Source organism: Mirounga angustirostris, unplaced genomic scaffold (genome assembly GCF_029215605.1).
Source record: "Mirounga angustirostris isolate CCGP_5_RB_7025 unplaced genomic scaffold, mMirAng1.0.hap1 SCAF_5, whole genome shotgun sequence".
Classification (NCBI taxonomy): Eukaryota; Metazoa; Chordata; class Mammalia; order Carnivora; family Phocidae; genus Mirounga; species Mirounga angustirostris.
The window spans coordinates 158,724,577-158,750,670 of record NW_026991713.1 but is presented as its reverse complement, the minus strand read 5'-3'; the positions used below and the strand labels follow the sequence as shown (position 1 = coordinate 158,750,670).

At 48.3% G+C, this 26,094-nt stretch overlaps 1 protein-coding gene across 2 annotated transcripts in view; it reads right to left on the bottom strand.

Moving 5' to 3' along the window:
• The window catches only part of PRKCB (protein kinase C beta), a 326,799-nt gene that overhangs the window by 7,897 nt on the left and 292,808 nt on the right, over window positions 1-26,094 (bottom strand). For both annotated transcript variants that reach the window (XM_045875171.3, XM_045875170.3), the window contains exons 14-16: window positions 22,767-22,847; window positions 22,371-22,478; window positions 17,801-17,941 (exon numbers count right to left, since the gene is read on the bottom strand). In XM_045875171.3, coding sequence (XP_045731127.1) covers window positions 17,801-17,941; window positions 22,371-22,478; window positions 22,767-22,847 — 330 coding nt within the window. The remainder of the gene's footprint in view (window positions 1-17,800; window positions 17,942-22,370; window positions 22,479-22,766; window positions 22,848-26,094) is intronic.

Sequence of the window (26,094 nt, the reverse complement as noted above, 5' to 3'; positions counted from 1 at the left end):
TGACGTCAGAGCCCGAACTCCTGGCTCCATTCCACGCGAATGGGTTACAGGCTGAGGAGGGCGGGACGAAGTGGGCGGGGCTGGGAAGGGGGAGGCGGAGTCAAGGATGGGGATGAAGAGGTCTGGTTTGAAGGACAGCGGAAATGTGGTGCGTCAACCCCGGAGACAGAGAAAGTGGGAAAATTCAGAAAGACGGCTATTTCCATTTGGACACGATGACTCTGAGGGACCGGGGAGGCTCAGGAGATGACCTGAGGGGGTGAGAAGGAGATTTGGGAGCTCAGGAGAGAGGTCCTGGGGAAAAAAACCCAAAACATTGAAAGGACAGAACATGAGAAGTGGAAGAAAGATAATAATAACAGTAATAAAAACTACCGCGCAGTTTCCAGGCAACTGGCATTTGCTCAGGGTTGCGCATACATTACCTTTTTGCTTCACATAACCACCCTGGGAGGTGAGGATCTGATTTCCATTTGCCAGTGAAAAACTTGCCCCTAAAACCGAGAGCGGGAAGAGGAGACCCAGGAGGGAGCACTGTCAGACAGGCTGGGGACTGCGAGAATCCAGGGAGACGGGGCTGCTGGAGCTGAAATATCTCCGAGGGGTCAAGCGGAAAGTCGTGGAAAATGGGCCACAGATAAGAAGATGAGAAGATGAAGAGCTGCCTCTGAGCCTGAGTCACGGGCAGAGGGAAGGTGAGTTGAGAAAGTCAAGGAGTGCACACTCCCCCTTTGCTCCTTCAAGCCCCATGGTCAAGGGAAGCAGAAGTATGGGTGTGTGTGTGTGTGTGTTTGTGTGTATGAGTTTGTGCGCGTGCTTGGGACTCAGCTCCCAGAGGGCCTCAGAACTCCTACTCTGTTCCTGTTTGGGAAAATTCTCTTCAGCCATGTTGATATCTTTGCTTCAGGTCTCAGAAAACGAGAAGTGACCCCTCGCCCCCGCCTGCCTGCCCTACAATCAAGACTTGGGGTCTGCTCTGCTGGCCGGTGGGGGAAAACTTTTGACCACAGAAGGATGGACCCTCAACACAGTGTAGTCGGGATTATAGTCCAAGTTCTTTCATTGCTTATGCATCTTTTTTTTCATTCGGGAAATATTTTTTGAGTACCTACTATGTGCCAGGCCCCGTGCTAAAGGTAAGTTATACAAAATCTATGCCTCGTGGAACTTGCATTCTACTGGGGAAGAAAGGCTACAAACACATAAATAGAAGTGGAACTGTGAACATGCAGAGTTGTCTTAATGCCAGATGGGGGAGGCAAGTGGTATTAAGAAAAATAAAGTCAGGCCAGGGATACAGAGCGAAGAGAATGCCATTTTCGATAAAGTGGTCAGCTCTGAGGAGATGAGCTTGGAGCATCTTAATGTCTGGAGGAAAAGCATTCTAGGCAGAGGGAAGTGCATTTGCAAAGGCCCAGAGACGGGCACGCTCGCTTGACCGAATCCGCCAAGAGTGGTGAGGCCAGTGTAGCCAGAGCGGTGATCAAGAGGCAGAGGGGTGACAGAGGGGGCCTTGCTGGCCAAGGGAGAACAGAGGGTTTCCATCTCTGCCTGGTGAGAAGTCACTGGAGGGTTCTGCGCACCCAGCATGCTCTGACTCGGGTTTCTTGTACAAAGCTGATGGAAGGGCGAGGTGCAGGGGTGTCAACCGGGAGATGAGAGAGGATGGTGGCTCAGAGGAAGGTGCCCTTGGGGGAGATGGAAAGGTGCATCTGGACTGATGGGAGAGGTGGCAAGATGTGCTGATGGGTCAGAAGTGGAGTATTCCAGGAAGAGAGGGCCTGTCGGTGACCCCTCAACTGGGTGCCTGTGCTCTGGGGCGAGTGGGGGACGCTCGGGGTAGAGCACCTTCAGGGGGCCATCGGGCACTTGCTTTCCTGTTTGATGGGTCTGAATGCCCAGTGGGGATGTCGAGGGTGTGGGGACTGAAGACGGCTGGCAGCTAGACTGATGGCAGAGGCGCCGGGGAAGGGAGAAGCTAGCTGTCATCATCTGGAGGAGAGTGATGGGGGACAGGGCCAAGGGGCAGAGGGGTGGCGGTGGACACAACCCAGAGGGGCTGGAGCCAGGGACTGGTGGTTGGGAGTGAGCCAGCATGGTGTAAGGCACACCTGTGCGTGTTCCTCTTTGGCCTGGGTGCTGGGATCCTGACCAGCCAGTGTGGGAAGCAGGGGAGTGGAGACCTGGAGTCTTCAGGGGCCATTTTTCTTTAAAAACCATCAATTTCCCGTGCACACCAGAAGGCTGCAGCTTGGCGGGGGCCTCCCCATAGGCTGTGATAGGAGACAGAGAAACAGCTCCTGGCTGAGCCTTTCCCCCTCTTCTTCCCCCCCCCCCCCAAGCGCCTCAGAGAACAATGAAATCTTTAAGTGAGATAGCAGGGAGGAGATACAAAAGCAGGGGTTAACCAAGGGGGCACAATGCAGCGGGAGCGTGATTTTCCTGCTAATAAGCAGCTTACAGGGCTGGCAGATCACAGCCTCCCTAAGTGTTTCTGTGTTTTTCAAATGGAGCTGTCACTGCCCATTAGTTTCAGGAGCACTCCCTAAATGGAGACGTCAGCCCTTGGGAGGCACAGCCCGGATCAGCTCCGCTCTGCGCCTGCTGTGTCCTTGGAGAACGGGACAGCTCTGCGGCTGGGACTAAGTGACACACACAGCGTGGACCACACCTGTTTCTCTGGTGGCCCTGGGTGGGGACCGAGCGTCAGTGAGCTCCTGAAAGAAACCCCACCCCCCTTGTCATCAGAGCCCACCACCAGAGCCCCCGCAACAGCGACAGGGACCCACACCCACTCGGTTATTGAAACTACACGGCACCTCTTCCCAGGGTGGGGAGAGGGGAGTGAGGATTTTGACTTGTTCAATTGCGCCTCTGAATCTGAGAACCTAGACAGTTTGAAAAGTTTATCTGTGAGCTGTTACATGTGAGCTCTCTTTTTTTTTTTCTCCCCCTTCTTCTCTTCTTTCTAATTTCTGTTTCATTGTGTTAATAACAGCTCCGAGTCTAGCTGTCGAATGGAGCTGGCTTAGTCATAGCCGCCACAGGGATCTTTCAGACGCCAACCTGGATATGTCATTTCTTTGCAACGCTCCCCGTTGCCCGGGGCCCACGCTCCTTAGCATGGCTTACAGGGCCCTTTCGGACTTGGCCCTGGTCACCTGGTCACTAGCCCCTCACTGCCCACTCCCCCACCCCCCAACACCCTCCAGCTGTACTTGGTCCCCGGGTGTTCCAGGATGCTTATGAACTCTGTCACCTCCCAGCCTTTGCAATGAGCTGCCTCCTCCACCAGGAACACCTGCCTCCCACCCTGTCCCGCCCCCCCAACCAGGGCATTTCTTACAAATCCTTTTTTGTCTCCAGACAGATGTCACTTCCTCCAGGGTCCTTTCCCTGGGCCCCTCCTCTATACTCCTGGGTTTATCCCACCAAGATACAGATGTTCATCAAAAAACTGTTCGAGAGGGGGGAAAAAGTTGACATCAACTATCCACCAATAGGGAAAAAAGTTAAATAATGATACATCTATCTGATGTATTACCATGCAAAACACTTTTAAAAATGAAAAGGAGCCTTTGAATATTAAGTGACATAGTTACATATAATTACTGTGTACAATGTGTTCCCGTGCTATAAATTATATACACAAATGTGTATGCTCGCAGGTACTGCAGATCCCACATATGCTTATAAAGACTGGATGCATTACAGATTCAATTTCATTTTCTCCTTTATCTTTTCTGCTTGATTGTGTTTTTGAAAGTCTAAATAACAATCAGATTTTTTTTAATAAGAAGAAACCCTCCAAAAGCTACTTTAAATGAGGGAGCTACTGCTATTTGGGTGCTGAGGTGCTGCTTCTGTCCGGCGGTGTGTTGGGCACTGGAAATACGATGACACACAAGAGGGTCCCTGTCCTGGTCATCATGGAGCTTGCGGTTTAGCAGAGGAGACAGATGCACACACAGGCCACTGCATGGTACCACGGGACCACTGGGGCCACGGAGCACAGAAGTGAGGAACCTAAGAAGGGCCAGGAAGACTTCCTGGAGGAGGTGACATCTAAGCTGAGTGCAACCAGAAAGAAAGACATTGTTTCTTCGGAGGAGGGAAGGATATTGTCCAGGGAAGACAAGGAGGTGAAAAGAGGGTAGGGACAGAGCAAGATGCCGGAGAAGAGGACAAGAGCCCACCCCATACTGCTTAACCAGGCTTGACGGGTGGGAGGCTTACGGCACAGGGGAGCTTCCTGCAAGGCATCCTCGGGAACCCAAACTAGAAGGTCACGGTGAAAATATACCCGAGCCACACAGCCTGGGTAAAAAGACAAAAGAGTCTTTTTCTTGGGGCACCCGGGTGGCTCAGTCAGTTAAGCATCTGCCTTTGGCTCAGATCCCGGGATCGAGACACGCATGGGGCTCCCTGCTCAGCGGGGAGGCTGTTTCTATCTCTGCCTCTGAGTCCCCCCCCCCAACTAGTGCTCTCTCTCCTCTCTCTCAAATAAATACAATCTTAAAAAAAAAAAAAGAATCTTTTTCTTCTTTTTTAAATGTGCAAACTCAATGACATTCCGGGTCCTTTTCATGCCTGACAGACTGCCCTCCACAGCAGGACAACACAGGAGGGACCCACCCAGGGAGAAGCAGTTAGCTGAGCACAGAGCTGTCCACACGTTGGATCATTTTAAGAAGTCGTTTGTGGGCCAAGGTTTCTCTGGAGCAGAGTCAGACAAGGTGCACTGGAGAAAGAAAAGAAAGATGAAAGCTCCCTTTTCTGTGACTAGGTGAAGACTCTTTACAATCGGGGCACTTGATCTCCTGTGTCTGTGTAGTGAGAAGGAAGTCAGCAAGAGAGGGGGCTTGGCTGGGTAGCAAGTTTCATGTTTTGTGTTGTTTTATCTAAAAATAAGATGCCAAATCTTGTTTTCCTCCAGATTTCGGTCTACCTTCTCGAAGAAGCTGTCCGGGATCACCTCAAGACAAAGTAATCCTCCCCTCCTGTTACTCTCCCTCAGAGCATCCTGCTCCCTGCGTGCACAGGAAGTAACCTACCCAAAGAGCCCGATCGAGATGACATGTTTATTTCTTTGCTTCTCTGTCGGTGAACTAGAGTCCCATCTAGATTGTAAGCCTCGCAAGCGCTGAAGTCACACCACGGCCTTCCTGGGACTCAGGACAGGCTCTGCCACATAGTGGGCACTCAATATCGTCGGATGGATGAATGACAGTGTATATTAAGTGCATATTATTAGCCAGATACTGAGTTAAGTGCTTCGAGAGGATTATCTCCTTTAATCCATGACATCTCTGCTCTACAGCAAGGAATGGGTTTAGCGAACTTAAGTACCTGACTATGATTTGATCCCAGATCTGACAATGATCTCGATTCTTCCATCAGCCTTGTATGTTTCTTGCCGAAACAAACAAGTCGTTCAAAAGCACCCAGGAAAATCAACAACCAAACCCTCTGTTATCTCACTACCTCGATACCTTCATTATGTAACATTTTGGTGTGTGTCTTGGATGGCTGGATGAATAGATGGAGGGATGTTTGTCACTCTTTACACAAAGTATAGAATCATTCCTTTGTTCTTTAGCCTGCTTTTAAGAAATGAGATGAAATACACCCGTGTGAACAAAGTGTCATATTTTTCTTATCTGTTCTTCACCATTCATCCTAAACCCGCGTTGCTGGCTTCGAATAAACTAGTCCTCAAATAGCAATCACCCCCGTTACTGTTTATGTTTTTATAACTTTGATTCTCACAGGTTTGTGAGACAGGCAGGAAAAGGATTATCTCCACCTAGCAGATAATTTGGAAAGTTAACAACTTGGTCAGGGTCATGGAGGATAAAGGAGGGGAGCGGAGATTCAGAGTAGGGTCTGCTCGATTCCAAAGACCACAGGCTTTCTAACTACATCTCAGTGCCTTACGAATTACATCCCATCATGTGGCATGAACTTAAACACTGACCTCGGTTCCTATCCCAGCACCATCAATACCCAGCTATACAACTTTTAAGCAGGTGAGCTAAATTCCCTAAGCCAACTTTTTGTTAGGTCAAATGAACCTACCTTGTAGTGTGTGGTGAGGATGACTGGATAAAATGCACAGAATACGTGTGACGTGGTAGCCACCTCGGGGATGCAGACAGAGCCAGGTCTGGCCAGTGAGCTAGTCTGATGGCTGTGGCCTCTGGCTACAGACCGGTCCTGCAGGCCCTGCCACACCCCAAGCCCTCCTGGGATATTGCCCTGACAGGTACAGTCATTTAAAACACAAACTGAAATCTTCCCCGTCAAGGCTGCTGGGATATGGGAGGGAGCCTCAAGGTGACACCAGGCCCTACCTGGGGCTACCGGTTAGAAGGGAGGGACAGATGTGCGCCTAGGGGCAAAAGGGATACATTTCCACCCCCCACGCCCCCCAGCCTCACTGCCTCAGAAAGACATTTTTTGTTGTTGTTTTAAAGATTATTTATTTGGGGAGAGAGAGAGAGAGAGAATGAGCAGGGGAGGGGCAGAGGGAGAGAGAGAGAATCTCCAGCAGACTCCCTGCTGAGCCTGGAGCCCCGGGCCTGGTTTGATCCCACAACCCCAGCCAAAATTAAGAGTCCCAAGCTCAACCCACTGAGCCACCCAGGAGCCCCTTGTAAAGACATTTTAATTCGGATTCACATAACCACCTCTGAGTTGTTCTTCATACCCTACAGTGGCGGGGTGTCGGGGGGAGAACTTTTGTGGTTGTTTTTAAAAAACTGCACTTGTAAATAAATAAGAAACAAATGCTATTCTTTCCCTTTCTGGGTCATGCACATGTCTCGACATCATGGTATTGGGGTTTTCACAGAGTTAGCATTTCTGGACAATCAGCGAGCTCAGTGCCATATAAATGAGAAAGAAGAGGGGTGTAAAAAGAGTGGAGGGGAGGCTATGAATTTATCCTACGGATATATACCTAGGAAACCAGGAAGCTATTAAAGAATGAAGTAGATCTCGAGGTACTGATAGAAAACAGTCCTCCAGATGGAAGGGAGTAAAGCAAGGCACAGAAATCGAATGCAGCGGGTCAGCATCCTTCTGTGTGACGTGGGGTATTTCCATGCTTGCACACAGCCCGTCTAGACGGTCACGCCAGAACTGGGCAGCCCTGAGTGGCTCTGGGAAGGAGAACCAAGGAGCCTAGCTGAGGGGCAAGGGTGGGCGGAGGGGACTTAGTTTCACTGTGTAGTTTTCGACACTGCTTGCATATTTCACTGTTTCGGGGTGGGGGGGAGTTGTGTTTTTTTCTTTTTTTTTAAAGGAGGGATGATAAGGGGCGCCTGGGTGGCTCAGTCGTTAAGCGTCTGCCTTCGGCTCAGGTCATGATCTCAGGGTCCAGGGATCGAGCCCCGCATCGGGCTCCCTGCTCAGCAGGAAGCCTGCTTCTCCCTCTCCCACTCCCCCTGCTTGTGTTCCCTCTCTCGCTGTGTCTCTCTCTGTCAAATAAATAAAATCTTTAAAAAATAAAAATAAAAATAAATAAAAGGAAGGACGATCAGAATACCAAATAATACGATGAGGTCAAAAAAGAGAAGACAAGTCCACAGGAGGAGGTCACCCTGAGGTTATTGACGACTCCATGAGAGAAATGTCAACACAGAGTTGACAGAGGCCAGGCGGGGGTGAGGCAAACTGAAGAAAGAGCAGATTGTGGAAAGTGGACACAGGTTTGAGGGAAGGGATTTTTAAGAGGAGAAAGACTTCACACGTTTATGTGCCAAGGAGGATGAACCAGGAGCGTTGGGGTGGACATCTGCCGCTCTTGTGTTCTCAGCAAGCATTCCCTCTTTTTCTGGGCATAGCAGCTTGATTTTTCTTAGAGGACCCACCCCTTCTCCTCTGGATGTCAGGTGGGGATGGGGCCTGGCCAATCAGCACGTTCTATCCCCCTCCACCCCCTGGCATAGCAATTGCGTTAGTGATGGGCATGTGACCCCATATCTTCCAATGAGCCAGAGTTCCGGGCTGCTGGGAATTTTAGGAAAAGGAAGCTCTTTTTTGGGTGGGGAGGGGGCAGAAGTTGCTAAGATTATGGGATGAACTCTGGAGCAGCAATGTGCCCAGGAAAGCTTTCTGAGAATGAAGAATGAAGTCAACAGAGAGGAAAGCTATTGCAGGGGACACAGGGAGATGGATTCCTTCTGATGTTGTGTGAGACCCTGGATGTAGTCACAACTGACTACCTGAGAAGTTTTTTTGTTGTTCTTTAAAAGTCAGTTTGAATCTTTGAGTCTGATCTGTAATCATAGCTTTTTTTTTTTTTTGAGATAGAGAGAAAGCGAGAGCAGGGGCAGGGGACAGAAAGGGAGAAGCAGACTCCTCACTGACTAGGGAGCCTGATGTGGGACTCGATCCCAGGACCCCGGGATCAGGACCTAAGCTAAAGGCAGACCGTTAACCGACTGAGCCACCCAGGCGCCCCTAATCATAGGAGCTTTGATTAATATTGAGAGAAGCTGTAGGCACAGAGTGGACAGAGATGTGCAAAGGGGTGGGGAAAGGGGGTTCAGGGCAGAAGGGGAGGGGAAGTCCTCAATGGATGGGGACACCTGTTTGCTGACACACAGAGGGAAGGAGGTCTAGGTCAAGATGACGATGCAGGTGCAGGGAGGGTGCAGGAAGTTGAGGGCCATCCATCGTGGGCACCCATGGTCCTCGGTTTCTCCCATGACTTAGCAGATAGGATTATCAGCTGAGACCAAGGGGATGGGCACTTTAGTAGGGGGACCTTCAGAGAAGAGGTTTGGGGACTTGTTTAGGGGACCTGGCTGAGACTGGAGCCTGGGTTTGGGGAGGCTGAGAGGCGTCAAGTTCTTTGCTGCTGGACAGCAAACCTGGTGTTTGCATCTTGGCTGCGTTTGACTCTAAGCCCACATTCTCCTTGCTTGACCCAGTCTCCCTGAATCCATTTGCTCATCTTCTCAAGTTCAACCCTTTGGTCAGTAGCTTTCTGGGGCATTGTGATAAGAATTACAATCTGAGCAGAATCCAAGAAGCTGGACTTCATCTACATTTACCCAACAGAGCCCATCCCCCAGGAAAGGGTTCAGACTCAGGATTGGACCCAAAACAGTTCAAATCCCACATCTGTGCAGCTGAGTCTGGGAGGTGAGAGAGGAAACACTAAAACCCAAGGATATGGGCTCTGGAGGTGAAGAAACAGGACTTTAAATTAAATTGGAACTCAGACTTACTAGCTGTGTGACCATGGGCAAGTTACTTAACCTCTCTGAGCCTATTTCCTTACCTATACAGGAGGTAATAGTAGAATCTATTTCACGGGATTGTTGTGAGGGTGAAATGAGATATATAAAGTAGACAGAGGGTTCTGCTCGCTAGTAAAATCGAATAATTTTATAGAACATGCCTGACCCATTTTATTGCTACTGTTGTAAATCATATTAATAAAGTCCTGCATCCATTAAATGGAGGGCCCATCTTCTTGTCCTGGTTCTGTTATATTCCCTGTGTAAGTCACTGAAGCGAATCTTCGGGCCTCTGGTTGCTCCTCTCCAGAATGATGGTATCTATACCCACTTCTAGACTTCTGTTCTCTTCAGTGGTTACTGCCAGACATGTCCTAATAGTTTTGTGCTCTCCCCTAGCACGTGACCTTCTCATCTACCCTTTCAATTCACACTGTTGACTACTGTGCCGAGGGACAGCTCAAAGTCATGCACTTGGCAAGTGATCTAGGAACTTCACTTGGCTCAGGATCTGCCAATTCCAACCATCTGAAGGGGGCCTGGTTTGATGCGCAGTTTAAACTGGTTCTCTGTGGGGCGGGAGAGGGTGGAGGGATGGAAAGAGAGATAAACAGAGACTTCGGGCTCTGGGTCCTAAACAGCTCTTGGCTATTTGTTAGGGTCTGAATGTAGCCTAATATTTTGATGAGGATCTGTGCAAACTTCACTCCCTCGATAATCGAAAGAACAAACAGAACCGAGTGGGCAGTAGGAGATGTCTACTCTTTAATGAGCCCACCTGGAGGGGCTCTGTTTGGATGCTGCCCCATAGCCCGCTTCCAGAGGTTATTCAATATCTGCTGTCTTTGTCAGCCTCGAAATCAAAGCCTTAAGGAACAAGCCGAGATTTGCATCTTTTAAAATCCTGCCAGTGAAGTGTAAAAGGTGTGAATATGCTACTTGTTTGTTGCAATATTTTAAAATAAATTTTAAATCATTTGAATTGTTAAGAATCTCGAATCTCGATTACGTAACAGACACCATTAGATGGTGGTATCATGGCTCTTGCCCAGGAGTGCAATTTCAAACCTGAAATGGGGCTCCCAAGTGCTTCTAATAATCTTTCCGAGGATCTCAGGCAGGTGCAGAGTCCATGGTTCAAGGCCCTGCTCTGCCATCTGCTAGTGGCTGACCTTGGGCAAATGTCCCCACCTTTCCAGGCTCCTAATGTGGTGACATGGACACCTACCTCATCCAGTCGTTTTTGAGAATTAAATGAGGTACTGCCTGGCACAGACAAGAACTCAATATCGTGTCTAATATACCTGAAGAGTACGGGTTTCAGAAGAATGATGTCAAATCCCAGTTTTCAAAAAGGGTATTGTTCTCCTGAGCACTTGGTACTTCCTAGGGGAGCCAAGTTCTGTTCTTAAATAAATCATATTAAGTAAAAAGTTTGCCCCCTTTCTTAAGCCTTGCATTTGGAGTTTTAATCGCAAACATACAAAGGTTACACTTTGTGGCTTCGATTCAGAAATGTCAGCACATCAAACACACACTCAGACACATACTCGGAGACGCTTACTCATACGGTGGAAAGGGCAATTAGGTTTGGAGAAGAATGTCACATGAACAGAAGTGCAGCTCATTAAAGCAGTACTTGAAGCTTCTGACCTCAGCTACATAAACAAGGTTTTCAGATGACAGAATTACCAAGAAACCCAGTCCTGTGAGCATGATTTAGTTTCTGAAGCAGTTCGGCATCTAGACTCCCAGAGGATGCAGGCCATGATGTGTGACCAGATCACCTATGCGGTGTTTTGGAAAATGCTACTACACGAGAGACTGTTGTGGTGCAGGATGGGGACTGGGGGCTCTGCTTTTCTCAGCCTGCAAGCTCCCCAATCTCGGCAGATGTGTGGATGCCTCAAAACCAGATGGGGCTTTATGTCAAGTGACGGGGAGCACAAGCAACCAGAGAACGTTATGGTCATCAGCCTAGATTGTACAGGAGGGGAGGGGTTGGAGTCCGTGAGGCCCGGCGCCCGGGGTGGAACAGAAGGAGGGAGTGAGCCTTGTTGATCACGTCCGGATGGTCCCGGATGGCTGCCTGGGATGAATGGCTGGAGGGAAAGGGGCTCTTCTTAGGGTCCCCTTCCCAACGAGCTGTACTCCTCCAGCCCTGGCCAGAGGGAAAGGGTCCATCAGATTGCTCCTACTATAGAACAGAAAGAGAGCCACGTTCCCTGGCAGGCAGGTCGCTGTACCTACACCCTTAGTAGTTAAGACTCTGTGGATGGTAACGAAGCAGGCCATCCTTGTGACCTAGTTACTTTTCTCTCACTCCTCGATTTGCTGCCTCTCTGCTGACAGCTGGGGAAGCTGATCCAAGGACTGCCCCCTGGGGGCAGCCGGAGCCTGGAGCTCCAGGCTTGTGCCCCTATCCAGTTTCCACGGCAAGCTTTGCACTGGGCATTGGGGACGCTGCCAGGTTTCACTAAGGCAATCCTAATAGGATAGGAATGCCATCCAAATCTCAATCAGACATTTTGATTTAAACATACTATACCCGCATACCTTCTGCTGTGCACCACATACTACAAATTCTGCAAGCAAACACACTCACCCACGCTGTGGCCTCCGTGCCCCCTGTTAGAGCACAGCCAAATTCTGAGCTGCTCACCCAGACCAAGGGGACGTCCCGGCTATCACCCTCAGCACAAGGAACCTCCCACACCCCCCTATAATTCACACTGAGAGGAGGAAGAACAACTGCATAGCCACACCCTGCTCTGTGCCCCGTAAGCCAGCCCTCTGAACTCTAGAAGCTTCTGGGACAGCCTATTTCATTCATCCATCGTGCTTTTCACCACGACCAACAACTGGCTCCCACATTATACTCGAGGAGAAATTATGCAGGCAGTCTGAAGGGATTCTCCTTCATCCATTCCTTGACGCCCCCTGGGGTAATTACTGAGCATCCTGCCAGGAACTGGGGAGGGCTAGGTAGGCCAAGATGAACACAACGTGGAGGTCCTCAGCAGCTCCATCCCGTCCAAGTGCCCGCTGCCTCCCACCTGGATTACTGCAGGAGCCTCGAACCAGTCTCCTGATTTCACCCTCGCACCTACAACAGTCAGAGTGATGCTTTTAAAACCCAAAGTTGGATCATCCACTTCTCTGCTTAGGGCCCTCCAAAGCCTGCCCAGTTCAACCAGAGTAAAAGCCAAAGAGCCTACTGTGGCCTAACCGATATCATCTCCTCTTCCCCTTTCCCTCACCCACTCAGCTCAGCACTTGGATTCTATGCTCTTCCTTGACCATGCCAGGCAAGCTCCTGATTCAGGGCCTTTGCACCTGCTACTACTGCCCGAACCACTCTCCCTCCCCCCGCCCAAGATATACACACAGCTCACTCCCTCCCTCACCTTCCTCCCATCTTTGCTGAAATGTCAGCGAGGCTTTCCAACCACCCTGTTTAAAATCAACCTCTCCCCAACCCCGCTCTCCCCATCCCCAACTCTGCTTTGGTTTCCTCCACAATGCTTGTCTATTTTTAACATGTTTGCCGATTTCTATGTTTATTACTTGCCCACTCCCTCTAAAATATAAGTTCCAAGAGAGCAGGAAATTATATTATTTTTACTTCTGTGTCTCCAGCACCTAGAAGGGTCCCTAACTTCAATAAGCACTTGCTGTTGAGATGACCTGGAGCACTTGGCAACACCCCGAGGGGACAGAACCAGAACACACTGCCTCTCAACCCACTGCTCCACCACGCGCTCAGCCCCAGACATCGCCTTCCAGCACGCCAACTAGCACCGCATACTGACCCACAACAGCCTGCCGTGTGGACTGAACCACATTCACCAGCATGCTCTGTACTGAAGCTCACACACCCCTTCACCATCCCACACAGCAACCACAACAGGATCTGCCATTCAGCCCATGGGCTGGCAGCACCCCCCGGACCGTGTTCTAGTCCCAGCCATGCCGAGCATCGTCCCTGGTCCAGCAGCATTCCAGCGCATATGAATATTAATGCAGGAGACAAACACCCCATGCTCTGGTGCGTATCCCTAAAGAATCCCATACGTTCCTCTGCACAGAGCATCGCAGCCTCGTATTTTATAGCCGTTCGTGGGTTCATTCATTTATTCAGGAAAAATCATTAAGTGCCTGCTAGGTGCTAAGCCTTCTGCTAAGCACTGGGGATCAACACTGACAAAGATAGTCACAACCTTTCAATCTAGTCAGGAAGACAGACATTGCACCAAACAAGCAATTACAGTAAAGTGTGATGAGTTTGTTGATAGGATACTAGCGGATGATCCATCCCCAGGAATCAGGAAGAGTCTGGGCGAGCGGGAAGGAGCAAGGCACCGCAAGGGATGGGGGCTGGAGGCGGGCGTGGTACGGGGAACAGTATGGACATCGCAGGTGGATGGCTGTGCACGGACAGAGCCGGGAAGGGACGAGGACGCCCTGCGTGTTCGAGGAACTGCAAGCAGCTCAGAAATGCTTGCTCTTGGAGGGCAGGAGCCAAAGCTGGGGAGGGGGCAGACGCTGGACCCTGGAAGACCCCAAAAGCCATACATGCTCAGGAACAGTAGGCATTATGCTGGGGGTAGCAGAGAGCCACCAGGGAAGCTTTAAGCAAGAGGGACGCCATCAGATGCACAGGTAGAAGATATTACTCAGGTACATTACAATGCACCAAAGCTCGTGGATCTCCGTCGTTGGGAAAAATGCTCTGCAAGCAGCTCGTGCAATAACAAAAGCCGGCACTGCGAACAACTGAAGAGCTCATGTTAATGAATCTCCAATAATTGCACCCTTCGCTGGTGTGTGAATTGAATCCTCTGTTCCTGCCCTGTGTTTTTTCTCCCGCTGCACTCTATTTAATAGCACGCATGAATCAGGCACGCCAACAGATACACGCATGCCTTGTAATAACCCGCAGGCCCGCGGCACTCTGCACACCCTTGCTACGGGCCCTTACGGAGGTGTGCGGAAGGGGAAATGTGAAATCACTGAGTGGGGGTGAGGACTCTAAGGCTGGCGTCTACAATGAGAAAGGCATACGTGCAGGTTGAATCAAAAGAGGGGGTGGTATACCCATGATTATGATTTCTTTTTTTTTTTAAAGAATTTATTTATTTCTTTGAGAGAGAGAGAGATAGCAACAGAGACAGCGAGAGAGAGCATGAGGGGGGAGGAGAGGGAGAAGCAGACTCCCCGCCGAGCAGGGAGCCCGACGTGGGACTCGATCCTGGGACCCTGGGACCATGACTTGAGCCGAAGGCAGACACTCAACTGACTGAGCCACCCAGGTGCCCCCATGATTATTATTTCTAATTCAGTCTCAGGGAGCAAGGGCAGTGCCTGCTTCCCCTCATTACTGGTGGCAGAACATCTTGAAGAATATAGCCCAGTCCAATCACTGTACTTTGAAAGTCACGGTTAAACCCAGGAGAGGGAATTCAAGATGTTGGCTGGTTGGAAATCCTATCAAATGCAGAACAGTCGAAGGATCCTCTTGATCATTACTAATTACTGTGATATTTTTATATTATCTAGGAGAAGAATAGCTACTTTTTCCTGAGTATATTCTAGGAGCCAGGCACTGGCTAGATCTTTTACATTCATTATTGCTTAGCCCAGAAGTTCCAAAATATTTACCCAGTTGGAATGGACTCAGTGGTAAATAACCAGTACTAACAGGAACCGGTTAAATGTCAATCTGACTTAGAGTAATCACTACCCCAAAGACTATAAACTGAGTCCATGGGCCACATATGACTTGTGGATGTGTTTAATTTGGCCTGAATTGTGTTTAATTTTTAAAAATTTGTTGCTGATACATCAAAAGATAGTGAGATCTCATACAAAAATCCTGATGAGGATGGGGGAATGAAGAGCCTGCCTCCCTGCAGGACAAACCTGGCCAGCCCGGTGCTTGGCTTGTAGAAGATGCTCAGGATCGGTACCTGTTCTTATGGATGATGTAAAAAATATTACAATAATCAGTAGTGGTCAACAGGGTCCTACAACTGTGCAGGTGGAGATAAGAACCCAGGTCCCCAGTCTGCCTCTGTCCCCAGCCACCTCCTCTCCTATTTACATTACCTGCCTGGCTTCTAAGGCACCTGAGCCTGTGACCTGTTCCCAGAAGCCACCACCCATTGCCCAGACTAGGCGAGAATCAGTGTCTTCCTGGAGGGCCCCACCCCCAGGGTTTCTGAGGAGGGGCCTGAGCATTTGGGTCCTCAAATTCCCAGGGGATACTGCTGGTCTGGGGACCACACTTTGAAAACCACTGGTCTACAACTAAAGAATGAACCCTCCCTAGAATGGCACTGGGTTCAACGCTGCTGGAGATGGGGGGTATTTGCATCCCTCCTCTGGCCAAGTGAGGAGTAGGGGGGAGGTACACATTTTGAGACCTCATGAATAGCCCCACAAACCTAAGTCAGTTTTGTGCCCCATCTCTGAGTTCCCAGTTTCCCAAACAGAGACCCCGTTCTTGTCTCCCAGGCTGCCATTTTGATCTTTTTCCATAATACTTCATTAAAAGTGATGATAGAGCTTAGCACATGCAGTGTCCCTCTCTGACCCCAAGTACACACATGGACATCATCTTAAGGAACAGCATCAGCAGACTCAACACACTGTTCAACCCCTCAAAGACCCCCCACCCAAGACATTGATCAACATGTGACATGGCTAACAAAAATAATGATCTACTCTCCCAGAGCGCCAACTACGTGCTGGGCCTGCACTAAACGCTTCATGCATCATGACGATCCTCTGATGCAGGAACAATTAATGTTGCTACAGCACAGAGGATGAAACAGAGGAGCAAAGAGGCGAACAGACTCGTCCAAGTTCACCAGCTCTAGAATGATCAAGAGATTGTTGGTGGGACCCACTGTATTCACTTGAGGGTCAGACACTATTAGAAATATCGTGCTCAATTCTGTGTCTGTATTTTAAGATGGAAGCTGATGGCCTGGAAGACACTAGGCATTTGGAGGTGATGTCATTTGGGACATGCTTGCAGGTGGAAGGTGTGTGTGGGTGTGTGTGTGTGTGGGGGGTGGTATTTGGCCTGGAAATCACGGGATTCAGAGTGTAATTGGCAAATGTCCACAGGATGCACTGTAGAGAAAGAGGCTCTGAATGACAAGATGGGCCAGAGGGATGGCAGTTCTGGGGAAGCTGATTAGACACCAATGTGTATTTTGCAAGAACTAGAAGGGCTGCAGCTGCCTGCCTCTAAATAACCTGGCTTCCTAACCCCAGGGAGCGTCCAGAGAGACGCAGGACGCATCGGGGATGCTGTGAAGGCGGGATGCTAATGGTGTGGGATGGCGGGGAAGGTGCAGCACCAGGGAGATGTAAGAATCACCTGGGGGACTTTCTTCAGCCTATGTGCCCTTTGCCCCCTGGGCATTCTGATCCGCCTTGGATGGAGTCAGACTGTGTGAGGTCTGAATCCCTGCTTCATCACACCCTGGCTGAGTGACCCTGGACAGAGCACTTAACCTCTCTGAGCCTACCCACCCTATTGCAGTACATGGAAGAACAGCACCTCCACAATAGCTCATTGTGAGGATCTCATCAGATGCCACAGGCAGCATGCTTTATGTGGTGCCTGGCACATAATAAGGGGCCAAGAAATTCCTGATATTAAAATAACTACCATTATCATCATGGAGTTCACAATGTCGGGTTTCGATGACAAGGTTTATGCGCACATTTCAGCCTCGGTAGCCAGCTTCACAGCTCATCATAAAGTAATGGGGTCTCCCTTTTTCTTAATCTAACCAAGAAATAGCCTGTCTGGGGAATTAAAGTTCGGATTAATTTAGAGCAAACTCCCCCCCCCCCCCACCCCGGTGCTGACACGGACTCCCAGCCAAGACTTTGGGGAAGGAGAACCCTCCCGTGGGTGCATGACTGTGGGAAACGGGAGGCTTTTATTCTTGTCCTAGAGATGTTACCTCAAAGCCGTGTTAGCATTCAGAGCCTCCAAGAGGTCTAGGAGCATGTCAGCTTTTGCTTCATTCTGTTTCGCCACGGGTGGGAGCTGGCTGGTGGTGCTGTCTGATTTACCGACCGAGTCGTACTGTAAGTTTCAGGATTACATTTAAATCCCGCAGGGGTAAACAACATGACCTTTTCAATGTCAGTATGAAGAGAAAGTGACACGGTCGAACCAAGGAAAGAACAAGGGCAAAATCAGACTCCGCATCCCTGTCCAAACCTGGATTTGAACTCTGCTCACCGAAGAACCATCTCCAAAAAAGTTACCAGCGAAGACAGTTAACTGTAATTGAGTCGGTAACACAGGATCTCAGTAGCTACGGTCTTGCCCGCCTTCGTAGAGGCCGGAGTATGTGAATGGAGCTCTCCATTTTTGTACCCAGTGACTGGGTGCCTCAACTTACAGACATATTCGAGTAGAGACATCGAGGTCTCCCCCTCAGAACACCGTGCGCGCACACAACGGGAGAGGAAAGAGTATGTTACGCATGTGAATCCAAGAGTCAGGACAGTTTACTTACAGCTTTTGGCTTATACGGGGGCTGAATCTCTTTGCGTTCAAGTTTCTCCCAATCAATATACCGGAAAAACGCATGCTCCTTGATGTCGCGTTCACCTTCGGGTCCGCAACCCAGACGTTTGCCCGGGTGTTTGGTCATCAGCTTCAAGAGAAGAGAAAGGCTGAATTTAATGAACTTCGGGGGAGGACACATGAACCGCGCAGAAATAATGACTCCCGTGAATTAGGGAAGAAAGCGCAATGAGGGTCTCCATTTTTATTTCTTGCTTTCCATCCCAGGCAATAATTTCCCAGTGAGGTCTTTATGATCGGAGGACCCAACAACAGTGCCCAAGATCGCTTATGGTTAATCGAACCTGAGCCTCAATGTGGACCTGAACTTCAAGTGAGAAATGTCACCTGATGCATTCTGATTTAAGAATGAGTTTTATGCAATTACTGGTGCATTTAATGAGAACAGTTTCAGTATCTTCAAATTCCGCACCTCCTACCCCAAGAAAGCTGGAGTGTAACCAAGGCAAAGGCCACATTCATTCTGATAATATTTGCATTTCTCAGTAAAGCACTTGTGAAAATGACAGAAGAAAAAATATTAGTCGAATGGACCCAAGTTTCAAGTAATTACTTTCTGAAAGCTCATTAAATAGTCAAAACCTAGCCCAGCTCATTTTGCTTGTATCACACATTACACTAAACTCTGCTGAGGTTTCTTTGGTGTTCCATTTAAATTACTTAATTATCAAAACCCTCCATCTTTGGGTCTCTGAGCCAGTGCTAAATAACAAGATGAATAGATGCTCCAAGATGAAACCAGACAGGCTTCCTCTTGTAAATGAATCCAAAGCAGCATGAAAATCTCTCTGATCTCAAGACTTGAGCAAATGCACCGAGAGCAAAGACGGAGGGGTTGGTGATTATAAAAATGAAAAACCAAAACCCAAAACCAACAAGAAGACCTCAAAGAGGAAGAACAAGCAGTTGGAACATACGAGACCAAGAAGCTTCTCAGAGTTGACCAGACATCATGATGCCAGAGTCCTTAGATCATGCCCAGGATCTGAGGATCATGGCAAGGAGATGAACCCATCAATGTACACCTACCCTGTTGGACATTCAGCTTAGCCTGATTCCTGCTTCCAGATAACTTGTCATCAGAAACTATCCCCCTACACAAACACACACATGCACACACACACACACATTCTCCATATATGCTTTACCTGCCAGGGGGAAAATCATGGGGCACTTCTATTCTGAGCTGCTACTTGATCTGCACACAGGATCTTACCCAATTCTCACAATAACCCGATGAGGTGGGTATATTATTTTTCCCATTCCAGTGACAAGGCAATTGACGTTTAGAGAGGTGGAAGCAACTAGCAAGGATGCAGAGATAAGGAATGGCAGGGCTGGGACTCGATCTCAGCTTTACCTACTCCCGAACTTGGGCTTTTAATGAAAGAGCTCTTTGTAGGTGGGCTCCCCAGGGACATTTGTGGCTTGGTTCAATCAGGAAGGGTTTATGGAGGGCAAGCACATTGGGTCAAGCCCTGACATTTGTATAGGATTAGGATAGGAGCAAAAAAGGGCTACGAGGTTTTGGTTAGCACTACCACTAATGTTATCAATGATGCCTTCTGTGTATGGAGTACTTCCTATGCATCTGCGCTCTGTGCTCAAGGCTTCCTGGCATTACTCTTTCATCTTCATTTTCATTTTACAACTATTATCCTCATTTTCCAGATAAGAAACTGGGTCCAGAGAAGGAGTCATTTGCCCAGAGGCACACAGCCAAGTAGCAGAGCTATGCTTTGAACCAATCTGCCCGACCCAGAGCTCTTGCTCCTCTGTGCTATGCAGTCTGCTTGTTTTCATGCTGACGTGTGGCCAACTGGGGCCTCTGTCTGCTTGAAGTTTGTTCAAAGTGGGAGTGGCAATCTGAGCAAACTTATACTCATTTTTTTTTTTTCTGGTAGAAAATACTTCTTTAATGGGATGGATATATAAAGGACTTCTCAGCTGGAATGGAATGGGTTTCAAAAGCCTAGCTCAATTTCCGTGTAAGGACGAGGATGCCAAGCGAAGAAAAGCCACTGCAGAATCATCCCACGCTACTAATGCAAGTCTCTGCCCAGTCACTGCACTCTGAGCTGATGTGCCTGAAGCCATGCAGACAGCTGGATTTAATCACTGTTCTGATCTCTGATCACCTCCCAGGCGCATCCCCTGGGGCCCCCTGTTCAGGAGGAAGCATTTGCTGTTGGCTGGAGCATCCTCTATTCTTTGGAGCTTCAACCTTGAAGAAAGAGCCCACACTGGACTCAGCCCACTCAACTCGGAAAGGTCCTCGAACCCAGTGGTAAGAAAGTCACCCCAGTTAATCCTGAAGGTTATGGGTCTTAAATTAATAGAAATCTGCTCTACCAGGGAAACCGCTAATTGGAGCTGAAGCTGAATGCAACTGACCTGGAAAATCCTCTCTCCTCCATGACCCACTTAGAACCCCCAGCTGTCCAGGCAGGGCAGAGTGGTGAAGGGGAAGGTCTTGAGCATGTATTAATTAAGCACCTACTATGCGCCTATACCGCACAAGGAGCTTTCTGTTACCTGATTGAATGCTCTCAAAAACATCTGTTCAATGAGTATTATTATTCCATTTTTAGAGATAAAGAGACAGAAGCCCAGAGGTGCAAAGGAGGACCACACACCAAGGAAGTGGAAGTGTTGAGATGTGCAAAGGGTTTCAATCTCCCAAATCCTCCACTTTAAAAAATTCCTATCACAGTGTATGCATACTTCAATGCCAAGAAAGGCCTGGCAGGTAACAGTGGTTCATAGCATTAGTAATAATAATCATAATAATGGTCCATGGGTTTTGGATCAGAACACTAGGCTCTGTTGTAAGGGATTCATTTGTATTGACTCATTCAATCATCAAAAAATCCTGTATGGAGTACCATCATTAGCCTCAATCCACAGACAAGGTTGAGGGACTTACCCACAATCATAGGGCTAATAATGCCGGGACCAGGATTTGAACCCACATGGAACTGAGCCCAATGGAGATTTCTGCATATTGAAAGGGCATGCCCTATCTAAAGGGGACATGGGCTTTCCACCCAGCTGGCTGATGCTTTCTTTATAGGAATGACAGACCAGCATGGTGAGATCAGATTTTTCAAGAGAAACTGGACAGTTAATGTTTATGGGAAATGCCCTGCTCTTGAAATGATGGCAATTATTAAACAAACTAAACGCTCTGTATATGACTCTTCCTCCCCCATGAGACTATGTCTACGGGGGTCTGCACTGGCCTTACACTGTGCTAGGTGATTCACCACGAGTAAGGATCTAGGTGGTGTTGTCAAGGTGCTCTAGATGGAGAGGTTGGCCCAGCTATTTCAAACTGCTGGAGTTTTCCAGCATTTCTGCACGCAGGCCAGCTCACGGGGCATCTGACTGGGGGTAGGAAGAATAGGGCTGGATCGGGCAGTGGGAAACCTGCAAACACCCCGAGGATCTAGGACCAGCAGCCCTGGTTTCTTCACACACACAGGTAGGGGAAACCACTGGGAGGGCATGTCCATGCCCTAACCTTGAAAATGCACCGTCCCCCCAGATTGGTGGGAGAGTGAATACTTTATAAAGGCAGCCTCCATGGGCCATATTCTCCAGGGCTCTCCTAGCATTTCTTGCACACCTCCATCAGAGTTGAAATGCGACCACATTTGGATAATAGGCTTGAAGGCAGTGGTTTTCAAGCCACATGGGGACTTTTGCAAAATACCGATGTCCAAACCATCTTTAGGGTAAGCCTGAGGTTCTGTGCAATCTGAAGAAGTACTTCAGGTCATCATGATAGCACCAAAGGTGAAGACAGCTGATCTCCAGGGACTCACCCAGGTCACTGTGAGCCCATTCTGTCCTAATGCTAGATGCATAATAACAAAGCAATCCTCACCAGTAAACATGGGCCCTGCCTTCTCTTCATCCACCGCCATGTACAAAATGTGCATGCTTTTCAGCCAGCTAGGGGTGTGTGGGGGGAAACTAGGGGTTCTGAAGACACTACATTTGGGTCAGCTTATCCAGAGAATCTGTTAGACTCAGTCTTTCGTGATATTTTCTTAGGACAGAAGTTACACGCTGTTTGTATGAGCCACACACATAAGCAGCAGAGCAGGCAAAGGCTGTAGGAATGGTGCTGCAGGCCCCTTGCACCCCTTCCCATGGGTTCCAGCTCTTTGGCAAGGTCTCTGCGTTTCCTATCTCATTCATCCAATATGCATTCCCCTGTGTGGGCTAGCTCCTGGAGCCCAGCCAGCAGCAAGATACGGCTGCCGGCAGATCTCTCTGGTACTTCTGTGCAGATTGGAAAAAAGCTCCCTTTGCTCCGGGAGGTAGCAGGTCCACGCCAGGCTCACAGGCCGGCAAGTGGGGAGACGGGTAGAGTTCAGTCTCCATCCCCCGCCCTCCCCCCCCTCCCCCTGGTGAGGCGTCCTTGTGCAGGGCACACCGTGCATTCTCTGCATGTGGTGGTCCTGGCTGCAAGCTTTCAGGGGCTCACTCACCCCTTTGCAGATGGCCACGGCTTCCTTGGACATGGACTTGGGGTAAGCCACATTGTGTTCCATGATGGACTGGAAGAGCTCATCCTCATCCTCCCCTTCAAAGGGTGCCTGTGGGACAGAGGAGAGTGTGGGAAGACAGGGGGACTGCCTGACCCTCCCCAGCTGCCCCAAACCACCGAGCCCTTTTCCCTGGGGTCCACAGTGAGGTCACACTCAGGAACTTCCAGGAAGAAGACGAGAAAAAACATTCAAAAGGACTTGGGTAACCCCAAGGCCACGAAGTCACAGGGGTTCCGATCTAGGAGCTGGTATCCTGCTGACACCCTTCTTCTAGAGAAACCATGCAGATGGGGGTAGGGGAGGACTTTGCTTACAGATCACTCAAAATCCAATTACCTGCCCAGCCAACATTTCATACAGCAGGACGCCGAAGGCCCACCAATCTACAGACTTCCCATAGGGCTGATAAGCGATGATCTGGAAAACAGAAGGCATTCCATCAGGGAGGCAGGTAGGTTCTTGCCATGGCTGGAAACTGAATACTCACTCCTTTCAGGTGAGAGCAGAGCATCCTGGGGCTGGGAGGACGGAGAGTTCTTCCTTTGCCTGTCATCTGCCTGCCCAATTAAATCAGCTGTTATAGTCCCAGATGTGGGCCGCTGTCAAAAAGAGTGACGAAGGGGCCTAGTGCCCACTTATCCAACCTTAGGAAGATGGGTATCCTTTACCAGGGGGTGGGGGGGCGCAGGCGGGGGGTGGGGGGAAGCCATCTGTGGGTGCCGCACTTAGCACAGTGTGTTCTTGTTAATTTTATTTTATTTTATTTTATTTTTTTTAAAGATTTTATTTCTTTATTTGAGAGAGAGACACACAGTGAGAGAGGGAACACGAGCAGGGGGAGTGGGAGAGGGAGAAGCAGGCTTCCTGCAGAGCAGGGAGCCCGATGCGGGGCTCGATCCCAGGACCCTGGGATCATGACCTGAGCCGAAGGCAGACGCTTAACCGGCTGAGCCACCCAGGCGCCCCTCTTGTTAATTTTAATACAGTGAGTGTGGTGGCATCTTTAAGAAGGAAAAACCATCTTTGTTTCTCATGATGAAAGTAATAACATTTACACAACAATGGGACTGCACTTCACACTAGAACTGTACACTTAGAGATGGTTACGATGGTAAATCTCATTTTTATTCTTTTTACCACAATTAAAAAATTTTAAGTTAAAAAGTTGTAATAGCACTCTTACTATTTTCCTATGTATTTAAAAATATCGATAAGCAATAAATAAATAAATAAATAAATAAACAAAGAAGCTAAGAGAACACAACTAAAGTCACCCATAATTATTCATTAAGAGAAAAATTATGATAGTGCTTTGGTCTATTTCCTCTTAGAGTCTTTTTTATTGACATCTAGTAAAGTGTGCATCTGCATGTGTTTTACATGAACACAAACACGTTAATATGTGGAATTTTAGTGAAGTATTTTATTCACCTAACGTTTCCATGTGATAGTTGCGCATCGATGTAATCCATTTTGACTTCTGCCCGGCATTCCATTGGATGGATATACTGAAATCTACTTTGCCAATTCCCAACTGATCAGGTTTCTTCTGACGCTACAATACAGATTCTTGCAACTGGCTATCTGGACATTTGTCCATTTCCTTCAGATAAATTCTTAGAAATAGCATTGGTGGATCAAATGGTATATGTAGTTTTTAAAAATTATTTATTTATTTCTCATCATGAGAGGTGTTCTTCTCTTTGAGCTCCATCACCTGTTTCACCCATCTCCCCCACCAACCTCCCCCATCTGTTTGTTCTCTATAATTAAGAGTCTGTTTCTTGGTTCGTTGCTCTTTTTTCCCTTTGCTCCTTTGTTTTGTTTCTTAAATTCCACATACGAGTGAGATCATATGCTATTTGTCTTCCTCTGACTTGCTTCGCTTAGCATTATACTCGCTAGCTTCCTCCACATCGTTGCAAAGGGCAAGATTTCATTCTTTTTAATGGCTGAATAATATTCCAGAGAGAGAGAATGCGAGAGTGCACATCTTGTTTATCCATTCGTCTATTGATGGACACTTGGGCTACTTCCTTAGTCTGCTATTTTAAATAATGTTGCAATAAACATAAAAGTGCACGCATCCCTTTGAATTAGTATTTTTGTATTTTGGGGGTAAATATCCATTAGTGCAATTACTGCATCACAGTGTAGTTCTATTTTTAATTTTTTGGTGAACCTCCATACCGTTTTCCACAGTGGCTGTACCAGCTCGCATTCCCACCAACAGGGGAAGAGTGTTCCCCTTATCCACATCCTCGCCAACACCTGTTGCTTCTTGTGCCATTGATTTTGGCCATTCTAACAGGTGTGAGGTGATATCTCATCGTGGTTTTGATTTGCATTTCCCTGATGTTGAGTGCTGTTGAGCACCTTTTCATGTGTCTGTTGGCCATCTGGATGTCTTCTTTGGAAAAATGTCTGTTCATGTCTTCTGCAATAGTATATATAGTTATAAGGTTTTTGGTACTTATTACCAAATTGCCAGAGCATGGCAGAGTCTACAATAGCCATGTGACCATCCTTCTTTCAAACTGAAGGCGTGTAAAACTAACTGTATCAAAGGGTTTAAAAGGTGATTTATAGCAAAGCTTCAGGGCAGAGGCGAGATGGTCAGACTGTCCAGACTTTGAATCCTGACTGCTGTTTCTGAGTTGCGTGACCCTGGGGGAGGTTACTTAACTTCTTGATGTCTTGGTTTCTTCCCCTACAAAAGGAATTTTATAATATCCATGTCATAGGGTTTTGCGAGGATGGAAGAGAAATGTGTGCTTCTCACACATTATGGCCTCCAAATGTTAGCTGTAACTAGAAGGTTTTCTCATTCAGTGGTTGTTTTACTCAATGAATGTGGCCGAGCAAACTTGGCTATAAAAGGAATGTCCTTTTGTTGAATTTCATCTGCCACCCCTGCTTCCATCCTAACCTCAGAAACACCCTCTGAGGAGAATTAAACTCTAAGAGACCGAAGGCACGCTTCCTGTGAGAACGCTTATTGAAAGTGTTTTCACACTTTTAAAGTACTTCATGTCTTATTTGATCCTCGTGACAACCTAACAAGTTAATCCTTTTGCAAAGGAAAATAGAGTGTGGGAGGCAAAAGAAATTGCCAGAAGGTGAGGTGGTTAGTTAATGGCAAAGCCAGGGCTAACACTGGACCCCCGGCTTATTCCTTCCATCAGGGGGCTGGAGGAGGGAGCGACTTCCCCAGGAACACGACTCCAGGTGTCTGATGCATGGCAACCACCGGGAACTCTGGAAAATCACAGATATGCGGTCCTCCCTGCAGAGATTCGGATTCAGTTGATTCAGGCTAATGCCTGGGCAGTCTACATTTTAAAAGCACCCCGGGTGACAGTGAAGTGCAGCGAGTTTGGAACCAGAGATTACTGAACAGATTACTGGCAGATCAAGGAACTGTCTGATGCCCTAACTACTTAACAAAATGATAATAAACCGAGATAGGATACATAGGGAAAACACGACTGCATTCTAATACAGGTGTCCCCTGCTTTTCGAAAGTTCGCATTTCGCCACTTCACTTTTATGAAAGACCTACATTAGGACCTGTTTTCATTAGCTGAAGGAAATCCGGAGAGGACTTTTGCTTTTATGGTAAAGGCAAAGAGCAAAAATAAAGTTCAGGCAGCCATAGCTTTGA